Consider the following 21571-nt stretch of genomic DNA (forward strand, 5'->3'; position numbering starts at 1 on the left):
ACATCCATGCCCGAGGCAGGATTCGAACCTGCGACCGTAGCAACATCGCGGTTCCGGACTGATGCGCCTAGAGCTTCACGGCCACAGAGGCCGGCCGTGACTGTAGGCACAATCATGGCATCGAGATCCATATCACCTTCATCCCATAGTGGGATCTCCGCGTGAGGGCCCAGTTGCTGCTTTAGACTGTCGGCCTCATCTCGTCCGATCACTGCAGGTCGTGAAAGATCGTGTGGAAGTTGCTGTGCAGCCGTCTGAAGCCAGAAGTATAATTCTGCGTTTGAGGCATTCTTTACCACATCCAGGACTGGTCTTCGGCTGTCTATCGTATATGACATGGCCCAGAAACGGCCACTAAAGAAGTAGTACAGGTCATGTTTCTGTAGCTCACAGCAGACTTGTCAGATGCCGTTCAAAACTGAGTATGTAGTGAAGTGTGTGCATTTCTCTGCTAGATGCCCGTGGACTGTTCCACAAGGGCGCAGTGCTGATATCACGTCTTCCGCCAGCCTTTCGAACGGAGGTTCGAAGATACAAACTGTACATAACCCCAGTTCAACAACTGCTGGGACGATATGTCCAACGAATGCTGGAATTTGAAGCCTTGTTTCGTCCATGCTAAGATCCTGTCACTTTGTCAGTAGGGTCTAAACCAAGCAACTAAAACTGGACAGGTGTACTCCAATCATGTCCTCCCGAAGGGGATCTTCATTTAGCCACATAGGAAATGTTCGGCGAGGAGCGCTCTCGCTCGCGTATATTCGTTAAAGAAGGTGAATTTAAATGTGGTTTCACTCTAGGAGGTTGCCATTCTATTGATGATCGTAAACACGCGAATATCGTTGTAGAAGTAAAAAGCCGCGAGACACACTCCACCGCGAGGGCGTAAACACCATCATCCGCACCGCTTCCTGCCGAAGGGAGACTGTCCTGTCCATTCGGACACGGAGGAGGCCCTCTGTACCAAGCACAAGTGAAAGCCAGTTTCCCCTATGCACACATTCCCACCCAATATGCAGTGGAAAACTGACTTGGTTTACTTTGGCAAAATACTACATATGGCAAAATCGTGTGAAATTCTCAGTACTGACGCGCAAGGCGACGGATCTTTATATCATCACCTCGTTTACTTACTTCTCTATGGGTTTCGAGATGTGTGATACTTTTACTAATTTTAGTTAATTTGTGTTAATACGTACGGTGTCTTTCTCTGTTATTGGTCGGCAATCGAACTCCGATAAAATTATGCATCCGTCTGCTATGTTGCAATTATGTTTTTCATGATATGCGAAAACTGGAGAGAATGAGGGCATCAAATAACCGTTTACCCCTTTTTGCCGTCTTCTCAACTTCACATTCTCTAAAAGAGAACAATATACTTTGTGGGGGGGAAAATTCAGTCTGTAGGGACTATCAAAACTCGTAGACACATTCGCTTTTCATTTTAGTCCCTCGTTCACAATACAATTTATTTAATTTAAAATAACGATATATACAGGGTGTAAAAGATAACTGTTTACAACCACAAATGGGTCTACGAAAGCCACCTAAGCTACAGTACATGCGGAGTTACGGAATTAAGAGTGCAACGGGAATTCCTCTGTTAAATCCAGTGGAGAGAACGGATAGGTAGAAAGAATGCACTGAAAGCCTCTATGAGGGGGAAGATTTCTCTGATGTGATAGAAGAAGAAACAGGAGTCGATTTAGAAGAGATAGGCGATCCAGTATTAGAATCAGAATATAAAAGAGCTTTCGAGGACTTAATGTCAAATAAGGCAGAAGGGATAGATAACATTTCATCAGAATTTCTAAAATCATTGGGGGAAACGGCAACAAAACGCCTATTCACGTTGGCGTGTAGAATATATGAGTCTGGAGACAAGCTATCTGACTTTCGAAAAAGCATCATCCACACAATTCCGAACACGGGAAGAGCTGAATGTGCGAGAATTATCGCAGTAACAGCTTAACAGCTCATGCATCCAAGTTGAGTACAAGAATAATATACAGAATAATGGAAAAGAAAATTGAGGATGCGCTAGCTGACGGTCAGTTTGGCTTTAGGAAAAGTAAAGGCACCAGAGAGGCGATTCTGACGTTGCGGTTAATAAAGGCTAAAGAAAAATCAAGACACGTTCAAAGGATTTGTCAACTTGGAAAAAGCGCTCGACAGTGTAAAATGGTGCAAGATGTTCGAAATTCCGAAAAAAGTAGGGGTAAGCTATAGGCAGAGACGGGTCATACACAATATGTACAACAGCCAAGAGGAAATAATAAGAGTGGATGACCAAGAGCGAAGTGCTCATATTAAAAAGAGTGTAAGACATGGGTGTAGCCTTTCGCCCCTACTGTTCAATCTGTACATCGAGGAAGCAATGATGGAAATAAAAGAAAGGTTCAGGAATGAAATTAAAATTCAAGGTGAAAGGATATCAATGATACGATTTGGTGATGACATTGCTATCCTGAGTGAAAGTGAAGTATAATTACATGATCTGCTGAACAGAATGAACAATCTAATGAGTACACAGTATGGACTGAAAGTAAATCGAAGAAAGACGAAGGTAATGAGAAGCAGTAGAAATGAGAACAGCGAGAAAGTTAACGTAAGGACTGATGATCACGGAGTAGACGAAGTTAAGGAATTCTTCTACCTAGGCATTAAAATAAACTCTGACGGACGAAGGAAGAAGCACATCAAAAGCAAAATGGCAAAAAAGGCATTCCTGGCCAAGAGAAGTCTATTAATATCAAATATCAGCCTTAATTTGAGGAAGAAATTTCTGGGAATGTACGTCTGGAGTACAGCATTGTATGGTAGTGAAACATGGACTCTGGTAAAACCGGAACAGGAGACAATCGAAGCATTTGAGATGTGGTGCTACAGACGAATGTTGAAAATTAGGTGGACTGATAAGGTAAGGAATGAGGTGGTTCTCCGCAGAATCGGAGAGGAAAGAAAAATGTTGAAAGCAGTGACAAGGAGAAGGGACAGGACGATAGGACATCTGTTAAGACATGAGGGAATGAAATCCATGGTACTAGAGGGAGCTGTAGGCAAAATCTGTAGAGGAAGACAGAGATTGGAATACGTCAAGCAAATAATTGAGGACGTAGGTTGAAAGTGGTACTCTGAGATGAAGAGGTTAGCACAGGAGAGGAATTCGTGTCGGGCCGTATCAAACCAGTCAGAAGACTGATGACCCAAAAAAAAAAAATCTAAATTATATATCTAGTCAGCATTGATTGTTTACCTGTCCACATCGTAATTGAACCTGGTGGAAATAGTAGCCAGGTTTTGAGCAACATCACCTAGGTTCCAAACCAAAACCAGTCAAGTTCGTCATAAAGGGAAGCTTTTAAATGTTTCATTTTTAAAATGGTGAAGTTCTTCATGGTTTCATTATGCTGCCATTAAGCTGTATTTTCAAAACGCCTTTGGTAAAGATGGTGTGTAGATAGTTGTTAATCTCTTTAAGCTCTTAAGCTGTAGATTAATTTTGCATGTGACGTTTTCCTTTTTCAGTTATTCTTTCTGTTAATCTTGTCTCAGTTCACTTAAAGTGAAAGGTACTTGTTCTGATTCTCAATGCAGAAAAGTGATTTTTTACTTTTTTGTAAATATTGACTAAATAAATGTAAAACATTTATTGGAAACTTAACTCAGTCAATCGATCCTTTCACGTTAGTGACCAGTACCACCACGTAGATACTGGCGATGGTGATTGAATATCTGTAGGTTATAGGTGCCTATAGGGTGTCCCAGGAGCAATCGTCAATATTCGGTGATACGACAGGAATGTTCGTTCGTTGTTTTTGTGCTAGTGCGTCAGTCTCTTTGACGTTTTATTCTAGGCCAACCTACCTCACAGCTTTCGTTCTCTTCACTTGAGATGTTTTTCTGGAACTAAATATGGAACTGGATTATGGAACTGATGGTTTTACAGACAGTTGGTCTGAATCATACTTAAACAACAAAATCCAAAATGTTGTGCTGAATAATTCAGTCAGAGATGGGGTCTGACAGGGTTCAGTTTTGGGCCAACTACTATTCCTATGGCAGAAAGACATCCAACGTAAAGAGACTGAATGGAGGGAGGGTTTCTGGGACTGAACAAAACATCAAAGAGGTTGGATGGGTAAAACGCGAATGTACTCAAACGCGAAAAATATTTTATTGGATCTCCATTTACTACATGATAATGTAATTTCAGTTCCTGATTATTACATTCCAATTCCACTTCTAAGTGTGGAAAAATTAATAATTATCAGAAGCTTACACCGGGCCACGCCCACTTGTTGTTCTGTATTTCCTCACATTATTTACTCCTGCGGTGTTTCCTTACAGTTTTATGTAGTCACAATGTGGTGAATATTTTGGTGTTGTTTAGCAGATCCAGAACTTATGCAAAAATGTGTGTGCGTGGTAAAACTAATAAAAGTTGCAATTTTCTGACAGGAAAACCATGCCAAAAGACAGTATTTGTTTCCAAAATTGCTGATGTAGTTGCAGCGTATGATGCTTGTTTAGTTTCATTTAAGCTAATCTTGTCAGACTACGGACCCTACCGAGGGTAGGATTTGATCCAGGAGCTTTTACACGGTCGACACTGAAGGAAATAGATAACAGGAGAATTGATGCAGGTGACATTATTGTTATTCAATTTGATAATCAGGCTAACCTAGGAGGACACTAAAGAAAAAACTGCCTGAGGATGAAGAGGAGAATGCCCTAGTTCACCCAGGTAAGGTTAGGCCTAATAAAAGCACTAGGAAACCTTTGAGTCAGGTTTCATGTAACTTAACATTTTGGCAACTGTAGATACTTGTTCCTCATAAACCACTTATAATATAATATTCAAATTTAGCATGCAATTACTCATTACTGTAGTGGAACATTCTTTGAAAGGAATTTTCATTTACTGCTGTAGTAAGGCATTTATCTAAGAGGAAAGCCCTTAGATTCGGTTTTTTTTCACAGAAATTTGGAGAGCTGTAAAAATCTAGCAAAATAAGGCATCATTATTCTGTTCCACAAATATTTGTAATAATGGCGTGTCAAACATTGTGCAAAAATACTTTAATTTCGTTCTGGCGGATTTTTAAAAAAAGGAACATTTGTACTCACCCTGTTGAAAAAAATTCAGTTGTTATATTTAAAACATATAACGTCAATAAGCATTAAAACGTATGTAAGTATCTATATAACAGTGCCAAATTTATTACATTGTCTAGAAATCTTTGGATTTTATAAAAATTTTCTTTTTTCAATATACTGCAACTTCGCATACGTCCCCCCTTACCCAGCCACCCTCTCGAACGTTTTATTCTAGTGCAGCCTATCTCGCTGCTTTCCGTCTCTTTGCTTGGGATGCCTTTCTGCCATAGGAATTGGAGTGGACCCAAAATTGACTCCACTGAGACTCCGTTTCTGGTTGAATTATTCGGCACAACATTTTGCACTCTGTTTTGTAAATATGACTCAAACAAGCTGTGCATAAAGCCATCAGTCCGCTAAATGTGTTCTATTTTGAAAACCATTCGGTATAGGACATATGTTTGTATGAAGTTTTTTGTCTCAAATGAGCGTTCGATTCATAACCCTGAATACTGACCATTCTTCCTGAGACACACTGGCACGCCTGTGCGAGGGGCGTTCAGTAAGTAACGCAACTCATTTTTTTTTCTGTCGGTTGAAAATATGTGGGATTTGCTGTGGAAAATCGTGAAATATTCTCGCTGCAGCCGGAGATATTTACAAGCAGAGAGCTCTCATGAACTTACTTTTGGCACTGAACCAAGTTATCCCAGACATTCATAGGCGCTCGCAGAGTGCCTACGGAGACCTGGAAGTGAGCCGACCGGAGTGGCCGTGCGCTTCTAGGCGCTACAGTCTGGAGCCGAGCGACGGCTCCGGTCGCAGGTTCGAATCCTGCCTCGGGCATGGATATGTGTGATGTCCTTAGGTTAGTTAGGTTTAATTAGTTCTAAGTTCTAGGTAACTGATGACCTCAGACGTTAAGTCGCGTAGTGCTCAGAGCCATTTGAACCATTTTGAACCTGGAAGTGAACAAAAGTACGGTGAGTCGTTGGGCGAGGCGTCTGTCATCGTCGCAACAAGGTCGCACAAACCTCTCCAGCCTCCCGTGTGCCGGCTGACAGCACACAGTTGTGACTCCTGTAGTGTTTCAACGTGCAACACTGCAGAAGACGATCGAAGAATCACAATCAAACACCTCACTGCTCAACTGCACGACTCTGTTGCTAACGCTGATACACTCGTTCACCAGTTGGCGTACCGAAAGGTTTGTGCCCGCTGGATTCTTCGCAGCCATAAAGAGCATCAGTTTGGTCCACAGAAGGATGCCCTCCGCAGGAAGCTGAACGTGGCTGATGTGGAGCCATTAATGCAGCAAGAGTTTGGCTCCAACGTCGACCAGTGGAGTGGTAGCATGCCGTCATGTAGGACCACCCAGTAAGGTAACGTAAAGCCGTCGCACTGATCGGAGATTATCTACATCTACATCTACATCCATACTCCGCAAGCCACCTGACGGTGTGTGGCGGAGGGTACCTTGAGTACCTTTATCGGTTCTCCCTTCTATTCCAGTCTCGTATTGTTCGTGGAAAGAAGGATTGTCGGTATACCTCTGTGTGGGCTCTGATCTCTCTGATTTTATCCTCATGGTCTCTTCGCGAGACATACGTAGGAGGGAGCAATATACTGCTTGACTCCTCGGTGAAGGTATGTTCTCGAAACTTTAACAAAAGCCCGTACCGAGCTACTGAGCGTCTCTCTTGCAGAGTCTTCCACTAGAGTTTATCTATCATATCCGTAACGCTTTCGCGATTACTAAATGATCCTGTAACGAAGCGCGCTGCTCTCCGTTGGATCTTCTCTATCTCTTCTATCAATCCTATCTGGTACGGATCCCACACTGCTGAGCAGTACGCAAGCAGTGGGCGAACAAGCGTACTGTAACCTACTTCCTTTGTTTTCGGATTGCATTTCCTTCCAATGAATCTCAGTCTGGCATCTGCTTTACCGACGATCAACTTTATACGATCATTCCATTTTAAATCACTCCTAATGCGTACTCCCAGATAATTTATGGAATTAACTGCTTCCGGCTATTTTGTAGCTAAATGATAAGGGATCTATCTTTCTATGTATTCGCAGCACATGACACTTGTCTACATTGAGATTCAATTGCCATTCCCTGCACCATGCGCCAATTCGCTGCAGATCCTCCTGCATTTCAGTACAATTCTCAGATTATGTTGAAAAGTAGAGTTTTGTAGCCAAACGAGCGGGGAACAATATGGTTAATTGGAATCCTGAATAAAACCAACATGCGTTCGGAGAAAATGTGTCGCCTCTCGTACACCGGAGTGATTTGCAACTGTAGAGTATCGGTCGTTCCATCAGAATCTTAAGGCTCTATTTTGGCACACCAGCACTGTCTCGTAGATGAGAGCTACCTGGTGCGATGCTAGCGTGGGTAGCGCACTGCCAGATTCCGCAGTCGCGCACAGCGCGTCGCGGCCTAACAAGGACAGTACGGAGGCGCGCTGTGTTTGCTGGCGCCATCATTAGCAGCGGCGCTGTTTGTGCTGCACTCGTCACTGGCGAGGCCCGGCCCTGCCCGGGGCTCGCATTACGCCAGCTGGAGCCCTCCACACAACAACAGCGGCTCATTTTTCCAGAGCCAGTGCAAGCCCCGGCCTAACGAGCGCGCAAAGGCACGGTGCAATTAGCGCGCGCGTAAAGCTGTTACTGCGACGAGCGGCCGGTTCAGCCCGTCTGGAGCAGCCATCAGCCGCTAGCCGGCAGCGGCCAGCAGACAGGCAATTACGCGGCCCAGGCCAGGGCTTCTGTACGAGCCGCCCCCGTCTGCCGCTGCACTCTTTACCAGCAGTCCCCTCGTACTGCCCCCACTGTCCCTGGAGACTAATTTTGTTTTCACCGTGACAGAGATTCCACTCAATCCACAGCCTCTGTTGCAGCTTAGTAGCTGTGCGATGCCAGTTAGTCCAAAAAAATACTTTTTCAGTGCTGAAGGCGTCTATACATTGGTTCTCTGCTACTCTCCACCACGGTTATACACAAGTTGTTAAACATAAACACAAGCCAAAAACTTTACCGACTACTGCTTGCCTGGTTCTCTCCATCCCGAGTCCCCACCTCTCACCTCTTATACGTTATTTGTTTCTCTGACTCATTAGTCTTCTGAATGGTTGATACGACCACCCACTAATTCCTTTCCTGTGTCACCCTCTTCATCTCGTGATAGTACTTGCTCCCGTCGTTTTCAGTTATTTGCTGAATACTCCAATCTCGGTCTTGCTCTACAAATTTTACCCTCTACATCCCCCTCAAGTTATTCCTTGATGTCATTGGGTCTCTCTTTCTCCTCAATGTTTTCTCCTCGCCAATTCTGCGGAGAGTCTCCTTATGTTTTATGTAATCAGTTCACTTAATTTTCAAAATCCTTTCGTAGCATCGTATTTCAAACCACTTAATTCTCTTCTTTCCCACAGTCCAATATTTACTTCCGCGTATAGTGTGCTCCAGGCATACATGTCAAGAAATTTCTTGCTCAGTTTAAGGCTGATGATTGATACTAGTAGACTTCTCCTGGCCAGGAATGTCCTCTGTCTGTGCTACTCACCCTGTTATGTACTTATCACTTACTCTGTCTTGTGTATATTTTGCTTACAAGGTACGAGAATTCCTTAACTTCACATTTAGATGTTATGTTTACTGCTGTTCTCATTTCCGTTACTTTTCATTATTCTCATCTTTCTTCGATTTATACTTAGTCCAAACTCCGTCCTCATTAGAGTGATCATTCCATTCAACAGATCCTGTAAATCTTCTTTACTTTGCCGGCCGTTGTGACCGAGCGGTTCTAGGCGCTTCAGTCAGGAGCCGCGCGACTGCTACGGTCGCAGGTTCAAATCCTGCCTCGGGCATGGATGTGTGTGATGTCCTTAGGTTAGTTGGGTTTAAGTAGTTCTAAGTTCTAGGGGACTAATGACCTCAAATGGTAAGTTCCATAGTGCTCAGAGCCATTTGAACCATTCTTTACTTTCACTCAGGATAGCAATGTCATTAGCGAATTTTAGCCCACTCCTGAACTTTTCTTTTATTTCCGTCATTGCTTCTTCGATATATAGATTGAACAGGAGAGGTGAAAGACTTTATCCCTGTCTTACACATTTCTTAATCCGAGAACTTCATTCTTGGTCTTCACCTCTTAATGTTCCCTCTTGGCTCTTGTACATATTGCATATTACCCGCCTTTCTCTATAGGTTGCCCCTATTTTACTGTTGCACCATTTGACATTGTTGAACGTTTTTTATATGTCGACAAATCCAGTGGACATGTTTTGTTTTTTCTTAAGTCTTTCACCTATTTCCATGAGCAGCGTCTGAACTGCCGCTGATGGTTTTCCCTTTCCTGAAGTCAAATTTGCTATCATCTGACAGATTACCAATTTTTCTTTTCCATTCTTCGGTATACTTTTCAAGTCGGCAACTTCGATGAATGAGTTGTTAAACCGATTATTCGATAGTTCTCGCATTTAACTGACCTTCATGCCTGTGTGGATTATACTTTTCCAGAAGCCTCATGATATGTCTCCAGGCTCAAAGATTCTCCAAAGCAACTCCAGTAATTTTAGAAATTCCGAAGGAACATTATCTATGGCTTCTGCTTTACCGCAAGTCTTCCTAAGCTCCGTTTGATACTGGATACCCTACGTCTTCCATTTCGACTCCCATTTCTTCAGACTGTTATCCATTCTCAATATCGCAATTTCCTGCCCCTAAAAGAGGGTACCAAAGATCCTTCCAACCCTTTAGCTGCCGGCCTTTCTCGTCCCAATATAACCACGACCCCGCTGTCTCTGCCAATCCAGACAATCACACTACCCAATGGTGCCTCAGCTTCACCTTGAAAGTTTCATCTCCGGGATTAATTTCAAATATATTATAAACAACTGTACCAAAACCCAAACAATTGATATACGATGAACTCTCCATGGATTACACAACTCTGACTTCCACCCTATTACATAAATGCAAGGTATGTCACATCCCAACATTTTTATCCAACCTCCTAGAAAATTCTGTAAATCCCATGCATTACACGAAATGGAGCAATATCGTGTTTCTAGTCATCGTTCAACTACTACTGCTGCTGCCACTATGTACCTTCATCTCTTCATTTCCACACAAGCCAGATTCAGTCTCAAGATACGTTTAGCAGACTTCCTCATCCTAATCCTCAAGTCTGTGTGAAAGTGTATCTTTCCTATTCTCTGTCAACAAAGGTACTTACCATTTTGTAAAATATAGTCCCTCATGACACTCACAACTCCCAGAAAAACTGTAGAACAAATCGATCCACCCGTCAATATACTTCAATCATGTGTAGACCTTGTGTTAACGCGAAGAACTAAAACGCTTCACCGTGCGTTCATCTGCTGATTTTTTTGTCTGCAGTACCTAGCAAAGGATGGGGCAATTAGACACTGCGGGGAATCTGACACATCGATTTCCAAGCTATTATGCACCTGTTGTGTGCTGCGCTGTACTGGTTTTTGATACAATTCACATGGTTGGATGAAGAAACCATCAGTTGCCGCCAAGTTCATACAGTTAAATTATATATGTTTCGTCGTAGTTTGCTGTAATTTTTCTACTGTGAATTTTAAGAGTTAGGATCAACTGTGTAATTTGTTATTTAACACTACGTTTGAGAGTTATTTTTGCAACGTTTTTATTAAACCAATTATTCGGAGGTATTTTATGGCATGTAATGGCTGGGTACCCCAATAGTATTAACTGTTATTTTCAATTACAAATCTACCGTTGCAAATGTAGTAACAGATGTATAAACTCAGAAAAAAGTAATACTGCAGTATTTTGACGGCTATCAGGAGACAGAGATGTTGAAAATTAAAGAAGAGAAACGGGATATGAAAGACGATGCGAAGGTCAGAAACAACAAAAATTACTGAGATGAAAGAAGGTCATGCTAAGACAAAACGACAGATTCGTAGGAGAAATCTTGAATTTTCATCATCTGAATCAGGTTGGGAGGTAGCCTTGACCAACTTGTGTGACGGACATGAAGCAGATGGTATTGACACTGATTCAAAACAAGAAGTTTGTTCAGTGTGTGATGAATTTGAAAAAGAAAGAAAAATTTGGCTCAGATACATGTCCTGCTTGTATTGGAGTCATTCAGAGTCCAGTGAATGGCCCATCCAGATAATTATTTTTGTGATATATGTTTAAGCAGACAGTAAATTTACCACGTTTTGATTAATCTTGTTCAACACTGGACTTCATGCTTTACTCCTATGGTTGATACCGGCGTGTTCTGTTTTCGGATTAAATCTAATTTGCATCGTTTACCAAGTTATCTGAGAATTAAATCATAGAAGGAACTGCATAAAATAGTAAATAAAAAATTTTACAATCCATTATTTGACTCTTCTTTTCCCTGATATATTCGGTCCAATAATGCAATGCAGAAATTATGATAGGTATGGCATCATACAAAAATTAATCACTCGAATGTTATATTAGCTTAATATTCAGTTGTTGACATATGGATAAAAATTTAAGGATCGACAATAAAATCCCCTTAGATGTGCTTAATTCACCCACACTCCCCTAGTAGCCGAAATTGGCCGATAATGGCAAATAAACAATAATTAAATAGAAAATAATTTGAGTAAATGAAACAAAAATTATTTATAGTCCTGGAACTTCCATTTACAGAAGAAACAAGGACCATTACTTACATAACTTGGAAAGAAGCTGTAGTGTCAATATAGGGCAAGGAATTGTAGTTACTAGAATGAAATTTTCACTCTACAGTGGAGTGTGCGCTGATATGAAACTTCCTGGCAGATTAAAACTGTGTGCCGGACCGAGACTCGAACTCGGGGCCTTTGCCTTTAGTGGGCAAGTGCTCTACCAACTGAGCTACCCAAGCACGACTCACGCCCCGTCCTCACAGCTTTAATTCCGCCAGTATCTCGCCTCCTACCTTCCAAACTTCACAGTAGCTCTTGTGAGAAGTGATTGATATACTATCAAACGGAACTGAACACAGCAGTGGTTGGTTGTGCGCCAGTGCAAAATTACTCACCAATACAACGAGGGCGGGCAGCAGCCAAGCGAGTGGGCAGGCGAGCGACAGTAGCTGCCGGCAGCGGCTTCGCAGGCGATGGAGCACATGCACACTGATGGTGAAGAGCCAGCACGCGGCCGCCAGGTGCACGTAATGCAGCACCAGCGACACGGCCTCACACAGCTGCCGGGACCGCGTCGCCTGTGCAGCAAAACACGTCAGCACACTTCATCACATGGAATGTCAGCATGCTGATGGTGAAGAGTCAGCACGTGGCAGCCAGGTGCACGTAGTGCAGCACCAGCGATACTGCGGGTGAATGTATCAAGTAAAATTGCCTGACACAGCTGTCCAGATAGCGTCATTTGCATAGAGAAGCAAGTGAGTATTCTCCGCCACACAGGACTTCAACATACTGATGGTGAAGAGCCAATACTCAGTCGCTAGTCATGGTGCAGCATCAGTGACATTGCCTTGCACAGCTGCTATTAAAGTGCCACCTGCAAAACAAATAATATCGGCACTCTCTGCCAACCTGCACATCAGTTCATTGTTGGTAAAGAGTTAGTATGTCCATAAGGTACACACAGTGCTGCACCTCACACGATCGTCCCAACTCAATGTCTATGTAACAGCATACTCCAATAGTCAACTCAGCTCATGGTATGCACTCTACAAGAGAATCTACCAAATAAGCCAAATTGCAAACAAGCGAATTTAATGTTTAAATTGTCACTTAAAATACCAGACTTATTATGATATAATGTATCATTAGGTGCCCTTCATCGTTATTTGTTGTGCCACTACTACTATTTCGACAAACAAAGTATATACTAAAAATTTTTATCGTATTTCTCAGCGTCAGTTTACTCAAATAATATCAACACCAGTTTCGACTTTTAAGAAAGTCATCAGTACCTAATGTGAATCATCTACTATCAATCATCCAAATATAGTATGGGCTTAAAATCACTGTTATGAGAGTCTCCTTTGATATAGGAATACATACCAATATAGAAACTTTAAGATAGCTACTTGCTTCAGAAATAAGTAATTCTACAAGTAAGATTAATGTTTTCAAGCAATCATCACAAGGAGTTAAGATATTTGGACACTATCTTTAAATAGTAACTAATATACTTACGCTTGAGGCTAATTTAGTCTGCAGAATCTATAAATATTACGGCGAAAGAATTTATAAGGAACTGATTGCCATATTTACAGCATATTTCGTAAGCAGAGCAGTTCATATTATGGCTTGATGAGATCAGGGGGCAGGAAGCATTGTAACACACTCAAAAAATGTTCTGTTTTGTATCATTATGCTAACAACTTGAATATTCAGTGTAGCAAAGCTTTGTAGAAGATCGAGGAATTTAACTGCAGCCAAAGGGAGTTTTAGTTGTATGGCTGGTATTACTGACAGAATTGGATGAGTTTTGACCAATGTCTTTCTTGTAACTGGCCAGCAGCATTCTCTGGCAGTTAGTAACAGCGAATTGAGGACTTTGAGAGGATAAAAGTGGCACAAAATGCCGCTCTTATTGGACTTCAGGGACATTGAAACACTTTCCATTCAATTCACAGTGGCATAACAAACTACAGGTTTCTTCATGCTGACTTGAACACACTGGTCTGAAACTACAGCCATTTAGTTATATCACTGTTACTCAAAGATAGTATCAAACCGATCGGTTTTCAGAAAATCAACAGATACTGCAGCAATTCTGACCAGCATTCATTTACCAGCATTCATGGATCTGTAGTTGGAGATTGTAATGCAAAGATACCTACAGTATCCATGAAAGACTGAGCTAACGCATTGCGTCTTTCTAAACATAGACCTTAGCCCATTTGGCCAGATGGAGAACAGAACTGGGCTCAGACACAAGTATGTGGAGTTAAGTCCAAGTGCTTCAACAACTTGAATGCCAAAAATCACAGGAAAGACCAGCAGAAATAGCACCCCCTCCGCCGTCCTGACTGCAACGTAACATGCATCTCACTCACAGACATTAGACCTCTACGAACCTCCCCGAAGCGATACAGAATTACGTGGACGTATGTCCATCAGAGGGAGGACAGTGGGTAGGGGAAAGAAGGAGGGGGAAGATAGCATTGGCAAATAGCTACAAGTGCAGCTCCCTTCCCTGTCCTCTATGTTAATAAGATTCTGTGGCAGGTCGGGATTGACTAGGCTACCAAATATGAGATTGGGTAGTCAGAGGATAAGTCTGGAGTTGAATGTCGTGGAGCACGCCTCAGGGCTTCATTATGGCGTTGAGAAGGCCACTCGGATTTTACTGAGTCGTATGGTCTGTGTGGCTAAACATCTGCAGTGACTGACCCATTTCTGCCTGTAAGACATCGAGCGAGCTGTGTGTCTAAGTTCTGATGATCAGATACACGTTGACATATTTATGGTTAGTTTTCCCAGCTGCATAGGTGCTTAATATTAGACAGTGAGCATCAGTGCTGTGGGAGGAGGGGGGACTCACCTGTACACCGGACAGGAAGACGAGGCTGGCAGTGGCGAGGGCGGCCTCGGTGTTGAGAAGTATGGCGGCCGAGCAGTCCCTGGGCCGCTCGCGCAGCCTCCGTGCCGCCGCCAGCAGCGTCAGCACCTGCGCCACCATGGCGGCCACTGTGCCCGCCACCAGCACCTGCAATGCCACACCCTCAACAGTCGCAGCGGCAGGCGGGACCACGGCGAAGAAGCGCCAAAGTCAAAAGAGGGGTCGCTGGGATCAAAGCACCAGCAACAGCGAGTTCATTACACATGGAGCATGAGCTCAGTATAAAAATGACTGGTTAGATGAGTTCAGTTCAGAGTCGGTAGCAACTGAGTCTGTAGACTTCTTCCGACTGATGGTAGTTGCCAGTAGAATCGGCTTTGGTGCTGGTATAGAGACAGAACACCTAATGTCTACATTCTAAGTGATGGCATAATCACCACATGTAATATTACTGGCACATGTTATGCACTCCAGCCAAAAACTCTGCTGGCCGGTGTGGCCGAGCGGTTCTAGGTGCTTCAGTCTGGAACCGCGCGACCGCTACGGTCGCAGGTTCGAATCCTGCCTCGGGCATGGATGTGTGTGATGTCCTTAGGTTAGTTAGGTTTAAGTAGTTCTAAGTTCTAGGGGACTGATGACCTCAGATGTTAAGTCCCATAGTGCTCAGAGCCATTGGAACCATTTGAACCAAAAACTCTGTCACATCCAAGAGCCATTACACAAATACTGAACGACTTGATGAAGAACCTCATTTCGGCAAAACAGAAATTCCATATTGTGTGTGTCTGTGTGTGTGTGTGTGTGTGTGTGTGTGTGTGTTTGTGTGATATCTAGATGATGCCACTCATTGATGTGGAAACGCGTTTACAATAAAGCGTCTGATTTCAGATCGTATGTAGCAAATGCACTACTGGCCATTAAATTTGCTACACCAAGAAGAAATGCAGATGATTAACGGGTATTCAATGGGCAAATATGTTATACCAGAACTGACATGTGATTACATTTTCAAGCAATTTGGGTGCATAGATCCTGAGGAATCAGTACCGAGAACAACCGCCTCTCGCCATAATAGCGGCCTTGATACGCCTGGGCATTGAGTCAAACATAGCTTGGATGGCGTGTACAGGTACAGCTGTCCATGCAGCTTAAACACGATACCATAGTTCATCAAGGGTAGTGACTGGCGTATTGTGACGAGCCAGTTTCTCGACCACCATTGACCAGACGTTATCAGTTGGTGAGAGATCTGGAGAATGTGCTCGGCAGGGCAGCAGTCGAACATTTTCTGTATCCAGAAACGCCCGTACAGGACCTGCAACATGCGGTCGTGCATTATCCTGCTGAAATCTAGGGTTTCGCAGGGGTCAATTCAATGGTAGAGCCACGGGTCGTAACACATCAGAAATGTAACGTCCACTGTTCAAAGTGCCGTCAATGCAAACAAGAGGTGACCGAGTTGTGTAACCAATGGCACCCCATATCATCAGGCCGGGTGATACGCCAGTATGGCGATGACGAATACACGCTTCAAATGTGTGTTCACCGCGAAGTCGCCAAACACGGATGCGACCATCATGATGCTGTAAACAAAACCTGGATTCATCCGAAAAAATGACATTTTGCCATTCGTACACCCAGGTTCGTCGTTGAGTACACCATCGCAGGCGCTCCTGTCTGTGATGCAGCATCAAGGGTAACCGCGGCCGTGGTCTCCGAGCTGATAGTCCATGCTGCTGCAAACGTCGTCGAACTGTTCGTGCAGATAGTTGTTGTCTTGCAAACGTCCCCATCTGTTGGCTCAGGGATCGAGACGTGGCTTCACGATCCGTTACAGCCATGCGGATAAGATGCCTGTCATCTCGACTGCTAGTGATACGAGGCCGTTGGGATCCAGCACGGCGTTCCGTATTACCCTCCTGAACCCACCGATTCCATATTCTGCTAACAGTCATTGGATCTCGGCCAACGCGAGCAGCAATGTCTCGATACGATAAACCGCAATCGCGATAGGCTACAATCCGACCTATAAGCAAAGAGAGCTTCACTCCAAGTTTAAACGCAGCCAAAACCTCACAGACAAACAGAAGCTAAACGACGTCAAAGTTAGCGTAAGGAGTGAATTCGAAAGTAAAATTCTATGTACCGACTTGACAGAAAATCCTAGGAAGTTCTGGTCTTACGTTAAATCAGTAAGTGGCTCGAAACAGCATATCCACACACTCCGGGATGATGATCGCATTGTAACAGAGGATGACACGCGTAAAGCTGAAATACTAAACACCTTTTTCCAAAGCTGTTTCACAGAGGAAGACCGCACTGCAGTTCCTTCTCTAAATCCTCGCACAAACGAAAAAATGGCTGACATCGAACTAAGTGTCCAAGTAACAGAAAAGCAACTGGAATCACTCAACAGAGGAAAGTCTACTGGACCTGACGGGATACCAATTCGATTCTACATAGAGTACGCGAAAGAACTTGCCTCCCTTCTAACAGCCGTGTACCGCAAGTCTCTAGAGGAACGGAAGGTTCCAAATGATTGGAGAAGAGCGCAGATAGTCCCAGTCTTCAAGAAGGGTCGTCGAGCAGATGCGCAAAATTATAGACCTATATCTCTGACGTCGATCTGTTGTAGAATTTTAGAACATGTTTTTTGCTCGAGTATCATATCGTTTTTGGAAACCCAGAATCTACTCTGTATGAATCAACATGGATTCCGGAGACAGCGATCGTGTGAGACCCAGAGACCCAGAAAATATTAGATACGGGCTCCCAGGTAGATGCTATTTTCCTTGACTTCCGGAAGGCGTCCGATACAGTTCCGCACTCTCGCCTGATAAACAAAGTAAGAGCCTACGGAATATCAGACCAGTTGTGTAGCTGGATTGAAGAGTTTTTAGCAAACAGAACACAGCACGTTGTTACCAATGGAGAGACGTCTACAGACGTTAAAGTAACCTCTGGCGTGCCACAGGGGAGTTTTATGGGACCATTGCTTTTTACAATATATATAAATGACCTAGTAGATAGTGTCGGAAGTTCCATGCGGCTTTTCGCGGATGATGCTGTAGTACACAGAGAAGTTGCAGCATTAGAAAATTGTAGTGAAATGCAGGAAGATCTGCAGCGGATAGGCACTTGGTGCAGGGAGTGGCAACTGTCCCTTAACATAGACAAATGTAATGTATTGCGAATACATAGAAAGAAGGATCCTTTATTGTATGATTATATGATAGCGGAACAAGCACTGGTAGCAGTTACTTCTGTAAAATATCTGGGAGTATGCGTGCGGAACGATTTGAAGTGGAATGATCATATAAAATTAATTGTTGGTAAGGCGGGTACCAGGTTGAGATTCATTGGGTGAGTCCTTAGAAAATGTAGTCCATCAACAAAGGAGGAGGCTTACAAAACACTCGTTCGACCTATACTTGGGTATTGCTCATCAGTGAGGGATCCGTACCAGATCGGGTTGACGGAGGAGATAGAGAAGATCCAAAGAAGATCGGCGCGTTTCGTCACAGGGTTATTTGGTAACCGTGATAGCGTTACGGAGATGTTTAGCAAACTCAAGTGGCAGACTCTGCAAGAGAGGCGCTCTGCATCGCGGTGTAGCTTGTTCGCCAGGTTTCGAGAGGGTGCGTTTCTGGATGAGGTATCGAATATATTGCTTCCCCCTACTTATACCTCCCGAGGAGATCACGAATGTAAAATTAGAGGGATTCGAGCGCGCACGGAGGCTTTCAGACAGTCGCTCTTCCCGCGAACCATACGCGACTGGAACAGAAAAGGGAGGTAATGACAGTGGCACGTAAAGTGCCCTCCGCCACACACCGTAGGATGGCTTGCGGAGTATAAATGTAGATGTAAATGTAGATATAGATGTAGACGTAGATATCAAAGTGGGAAACGTGATGGTACACATTTCTCCTCCTTACACGAGGCATCACAATAACGTTTCACCAGGCAACGCCGCTCAACTGCTGTTTGTGTATGAGAAACCGGTTGGAAACTTTCCTCATGTCAGCACGTTGTAGGTGTCGCCACCGGCGCCAACCATGTGTGAATGCTCTGAAAAGCTAATCATTTGCCTATCACAGCATCTTCCTCCTGTCGGTTAAATTTCGCGCCTGTAGCACGTCATCTTCGTGGTGTAGCAATTTTAGTGGCCAGTAGCGTATGTTATCCAAATTTTATTTTACCTAGCTCAAGAAATAAACTAAAATCGCAGTGTCGGATTGTTATATATACTATGCACCACGTGCTTTCAGTGAAGCATTGTTTGCATTTATCCATGTTTTTATCTATCGAAACACTACGCCAGTTAACTATTTTCTTATGCTTAGTGCGACGTGTTTTGGGAATTTATTCTCATTGACAAGTGTACTCCATTACATAAATATTTTGTGTGATATCTGCATGTGTGTTTTTCTGCCATTCTTGCACTGTAGTCGTTTTTTGAGTTACATTTCAGTCAGAAAACTGCACAAAATAAATCTTGGAACCTTTCTTTTTTTGCTAACATAAGGAATAATATTTTTGTCGGTCTCTGTACAGGTTTTGTTGTGCTCCTTCCTTTAGGGCAGAATACCACACACACACGCAAATCACCACTCACAATGTTTGTCTTTGAATTGAAAAAAGTTACATAGGTATAATGACACTATGCTTTCACAAAAAGTCTACACTAACTGAGGTAGCAAGTTTAAGTTCATATAACCAGCCTGTACGAAAGACTTTAAACGATTGCTGTATAACACAAAGAGTAGCTGTGTATAATGGTTACCAGACTACTATATTCAGCATAATGCTGCGGAGAAAGAAATTAAACCAAGTAAGGGCAAAAGTGTACCCCACAATAGTTTCTCTAGCTACTGTTAAGGAAACACAGCGGGTACCAATCTTTGGCAAACGCAGTATGCAACCTCTCGAAAGCAAAAAATTGTTCCAGCGCCTACTACATCACGGAAATAATAGACAAGAACCTTTTAAACTACAGCTACATGCAGTCAAACACGAATGAAAGTGGAGTGCATAAAATCATTTGGTAAGAGCATAGCTTGCGCTACGCAGGAAAAACGTGGAGTTCTCTCTTTATGCTGTAAACTGCAAAGAACAGACACGGCTGCATGGCGTTGTTTCGAAGCTAACCAAAAATATTTCATTTGGGACACCAAGGACACATAGTTTCAGGGTTTGAAACTTTAGGACGAGTGAATACTATTTATGTTAGAACAGAACTGATGTATGTCAATGCTCCGAAACCTCAAGTTTAAACAGCTGAAAGTCGTTTACGAATTTAGTGTTACGTCGAAAAAATATATGGCTGTTATGTTGTGATGAAATAAAGAACGAGTTATTCGCTAGTGTGGGGCATGTTAGCATGTTATAGCACGTGTTAAACATACGCCAGTTCAGAATTACTAACAACATAGAGATATTCCATTATATCTCGAAATCATGCTGAAACTGTGATAAACAACTTTTTTAAGCAGATTCTGCCACTACCTGGGGACATGCATAAATTTAAATTCATTCACTACATTCGATGTTTGTGGAACGCCCGCAGCTGTAAGAGTCATGATTTCAATAATAAAACACTGCGCCAGCTACGTATTTCTTCCTGCTTAGCATGGTCGCGTTTCGAGAATTTATTTTCATTGTCAAGTGCATTTTATTACAGCAGTATTTTGTGCGAAGTTTGCATGTGTATATCTCTGCCGCTATTGCTCTATAGTCATATTTCTGAGGCTATACTGTAAACGTAACATCGGAGGAAATGAATTTTGATGTTTTCTCTATGCTAATGTTAAAAGTAGTATCCTTGTTTGTCTACTTACGGGTTCTGTACCTCCTCCATTACGCAGAATACAACACACACGCAAACCATCACTTGCAATGTCTTTTGAAATGAAAATACGAGTATGTTTACAGCAAAGTGTGTTACAGGTATATCAACATAGTACGTTCTCACAGAAGGTTTGGATATTGTAAGGGGTGTTACTTTGCTGTAGATTACATGCTGTTGTCAAATATAAATTTATTTTACCGTTACTATAACAGACATTTAAATTATCAACTATGCTTTATATTTTATTTTGTTGTAACTGTTGGTTAGCTTCTATGAAGAAATAAACATATTTATGGAATTTACCACAGTTATTATATACAAGAGAAACGTTTGAAAAATTTAACTGATTCACTATCTAGTCTGTCACTGGGTACTCAACTACATAGGAATGGTGTTCAGACTGTGTGCTGCAGGACATTAGTTCTTAGTAGCGTTAGTGTCATAAATTGCCGTTAGACGCCGGTACTGGTGGTGGATCATTACAGTGTGCATTACATTTAGAGAGAGTAAAAATGGGTCTAGGCAAGATGAGCAGGGCTTTACTCGTAAACCCACTTTTTATCAAAACAACAGCAATGGAAGTGATGTCCTTCGCGAGTGCTGACACCTTGAAGGAATACGGAGAGGTCCTCTTTCCACACCGGGGCTGAAGAACATGATTCGGAAATTCGTATTAAATGGCGATTTGGGAACTGCTCATGAGAAAGGCTGAAGGCCAATTGCGGCACAGGTTGTTGTAGAAGTTACTGTTGCCGTGGCTGAGAATGATAGATGCAATTTGTGACCTTCAAGCAGTGCACAGCTGAACATTCCAAGGACTACCGTTGGAAAAGTGGTGCGAACAGTTGTGAAATAGTATCTCTGGTGCGGTTCCAGGCCATCGTGGATGCAGATAGTAGTCGTATTGAGCAGCGGCGTGTAATTAACAATGTTCCAATGTCATATGAAAATTAAAATTTGTTTGCTTCAATGGTTCAATCGATGTTTCTATTCCCCAGGTCACTACAAACGTTTCCAAAAAAGTTTCATTGTTCTACGATCACTTGTTTC

At 42.9% G+C, this 21571-nt stretch overlaps 1 protein-coding gene across 1 annotated transcript in view; it reads right to left on the reverse strand.

The window, feature by feature from the left end:
* Nucleotides 1-21571, reverse strand: part of LOC126484843 (cadherin EGF LAG seven-pass G-type receptor 3-like) — a 99462-nt gene that overhangs the window by 70347 nt on the left and 7544 nt on the right. The window contains exons 2-3 of the mRNA XM_050108439.1: nucleotides 14653-14817; nucleotides 12173-12355 (exon numbers count right to left, since the gene is read on the reverse strand). Of these exons, the coding sequence (XP_049964396.1) occupies nucleotides 12173-12355; nucleotides 14653-14817 (348 nt within the window). The remainder of the gene's footprint in view (nucleotides 1-12172; nucleotides 12356-14652; nucleotides 14818-21571) is intronic.

Source organism: Schistocerca serialis, chromosome 6, assembly GCF_023864345.2.
Source record: "Schistocerca serialis cubense isolate TAMUIC-IGC-003099 chromosome 6, iqSchSeri2.2, whole genome shotgun sequence".
Classification (NCBI taxonomy): domain Eukaryota; kingdom Metazoa; phylum Arthropoda; class Insecta; order Orthoptera; family Acrididae; genus Schistocerca; species Schistocerca serialis.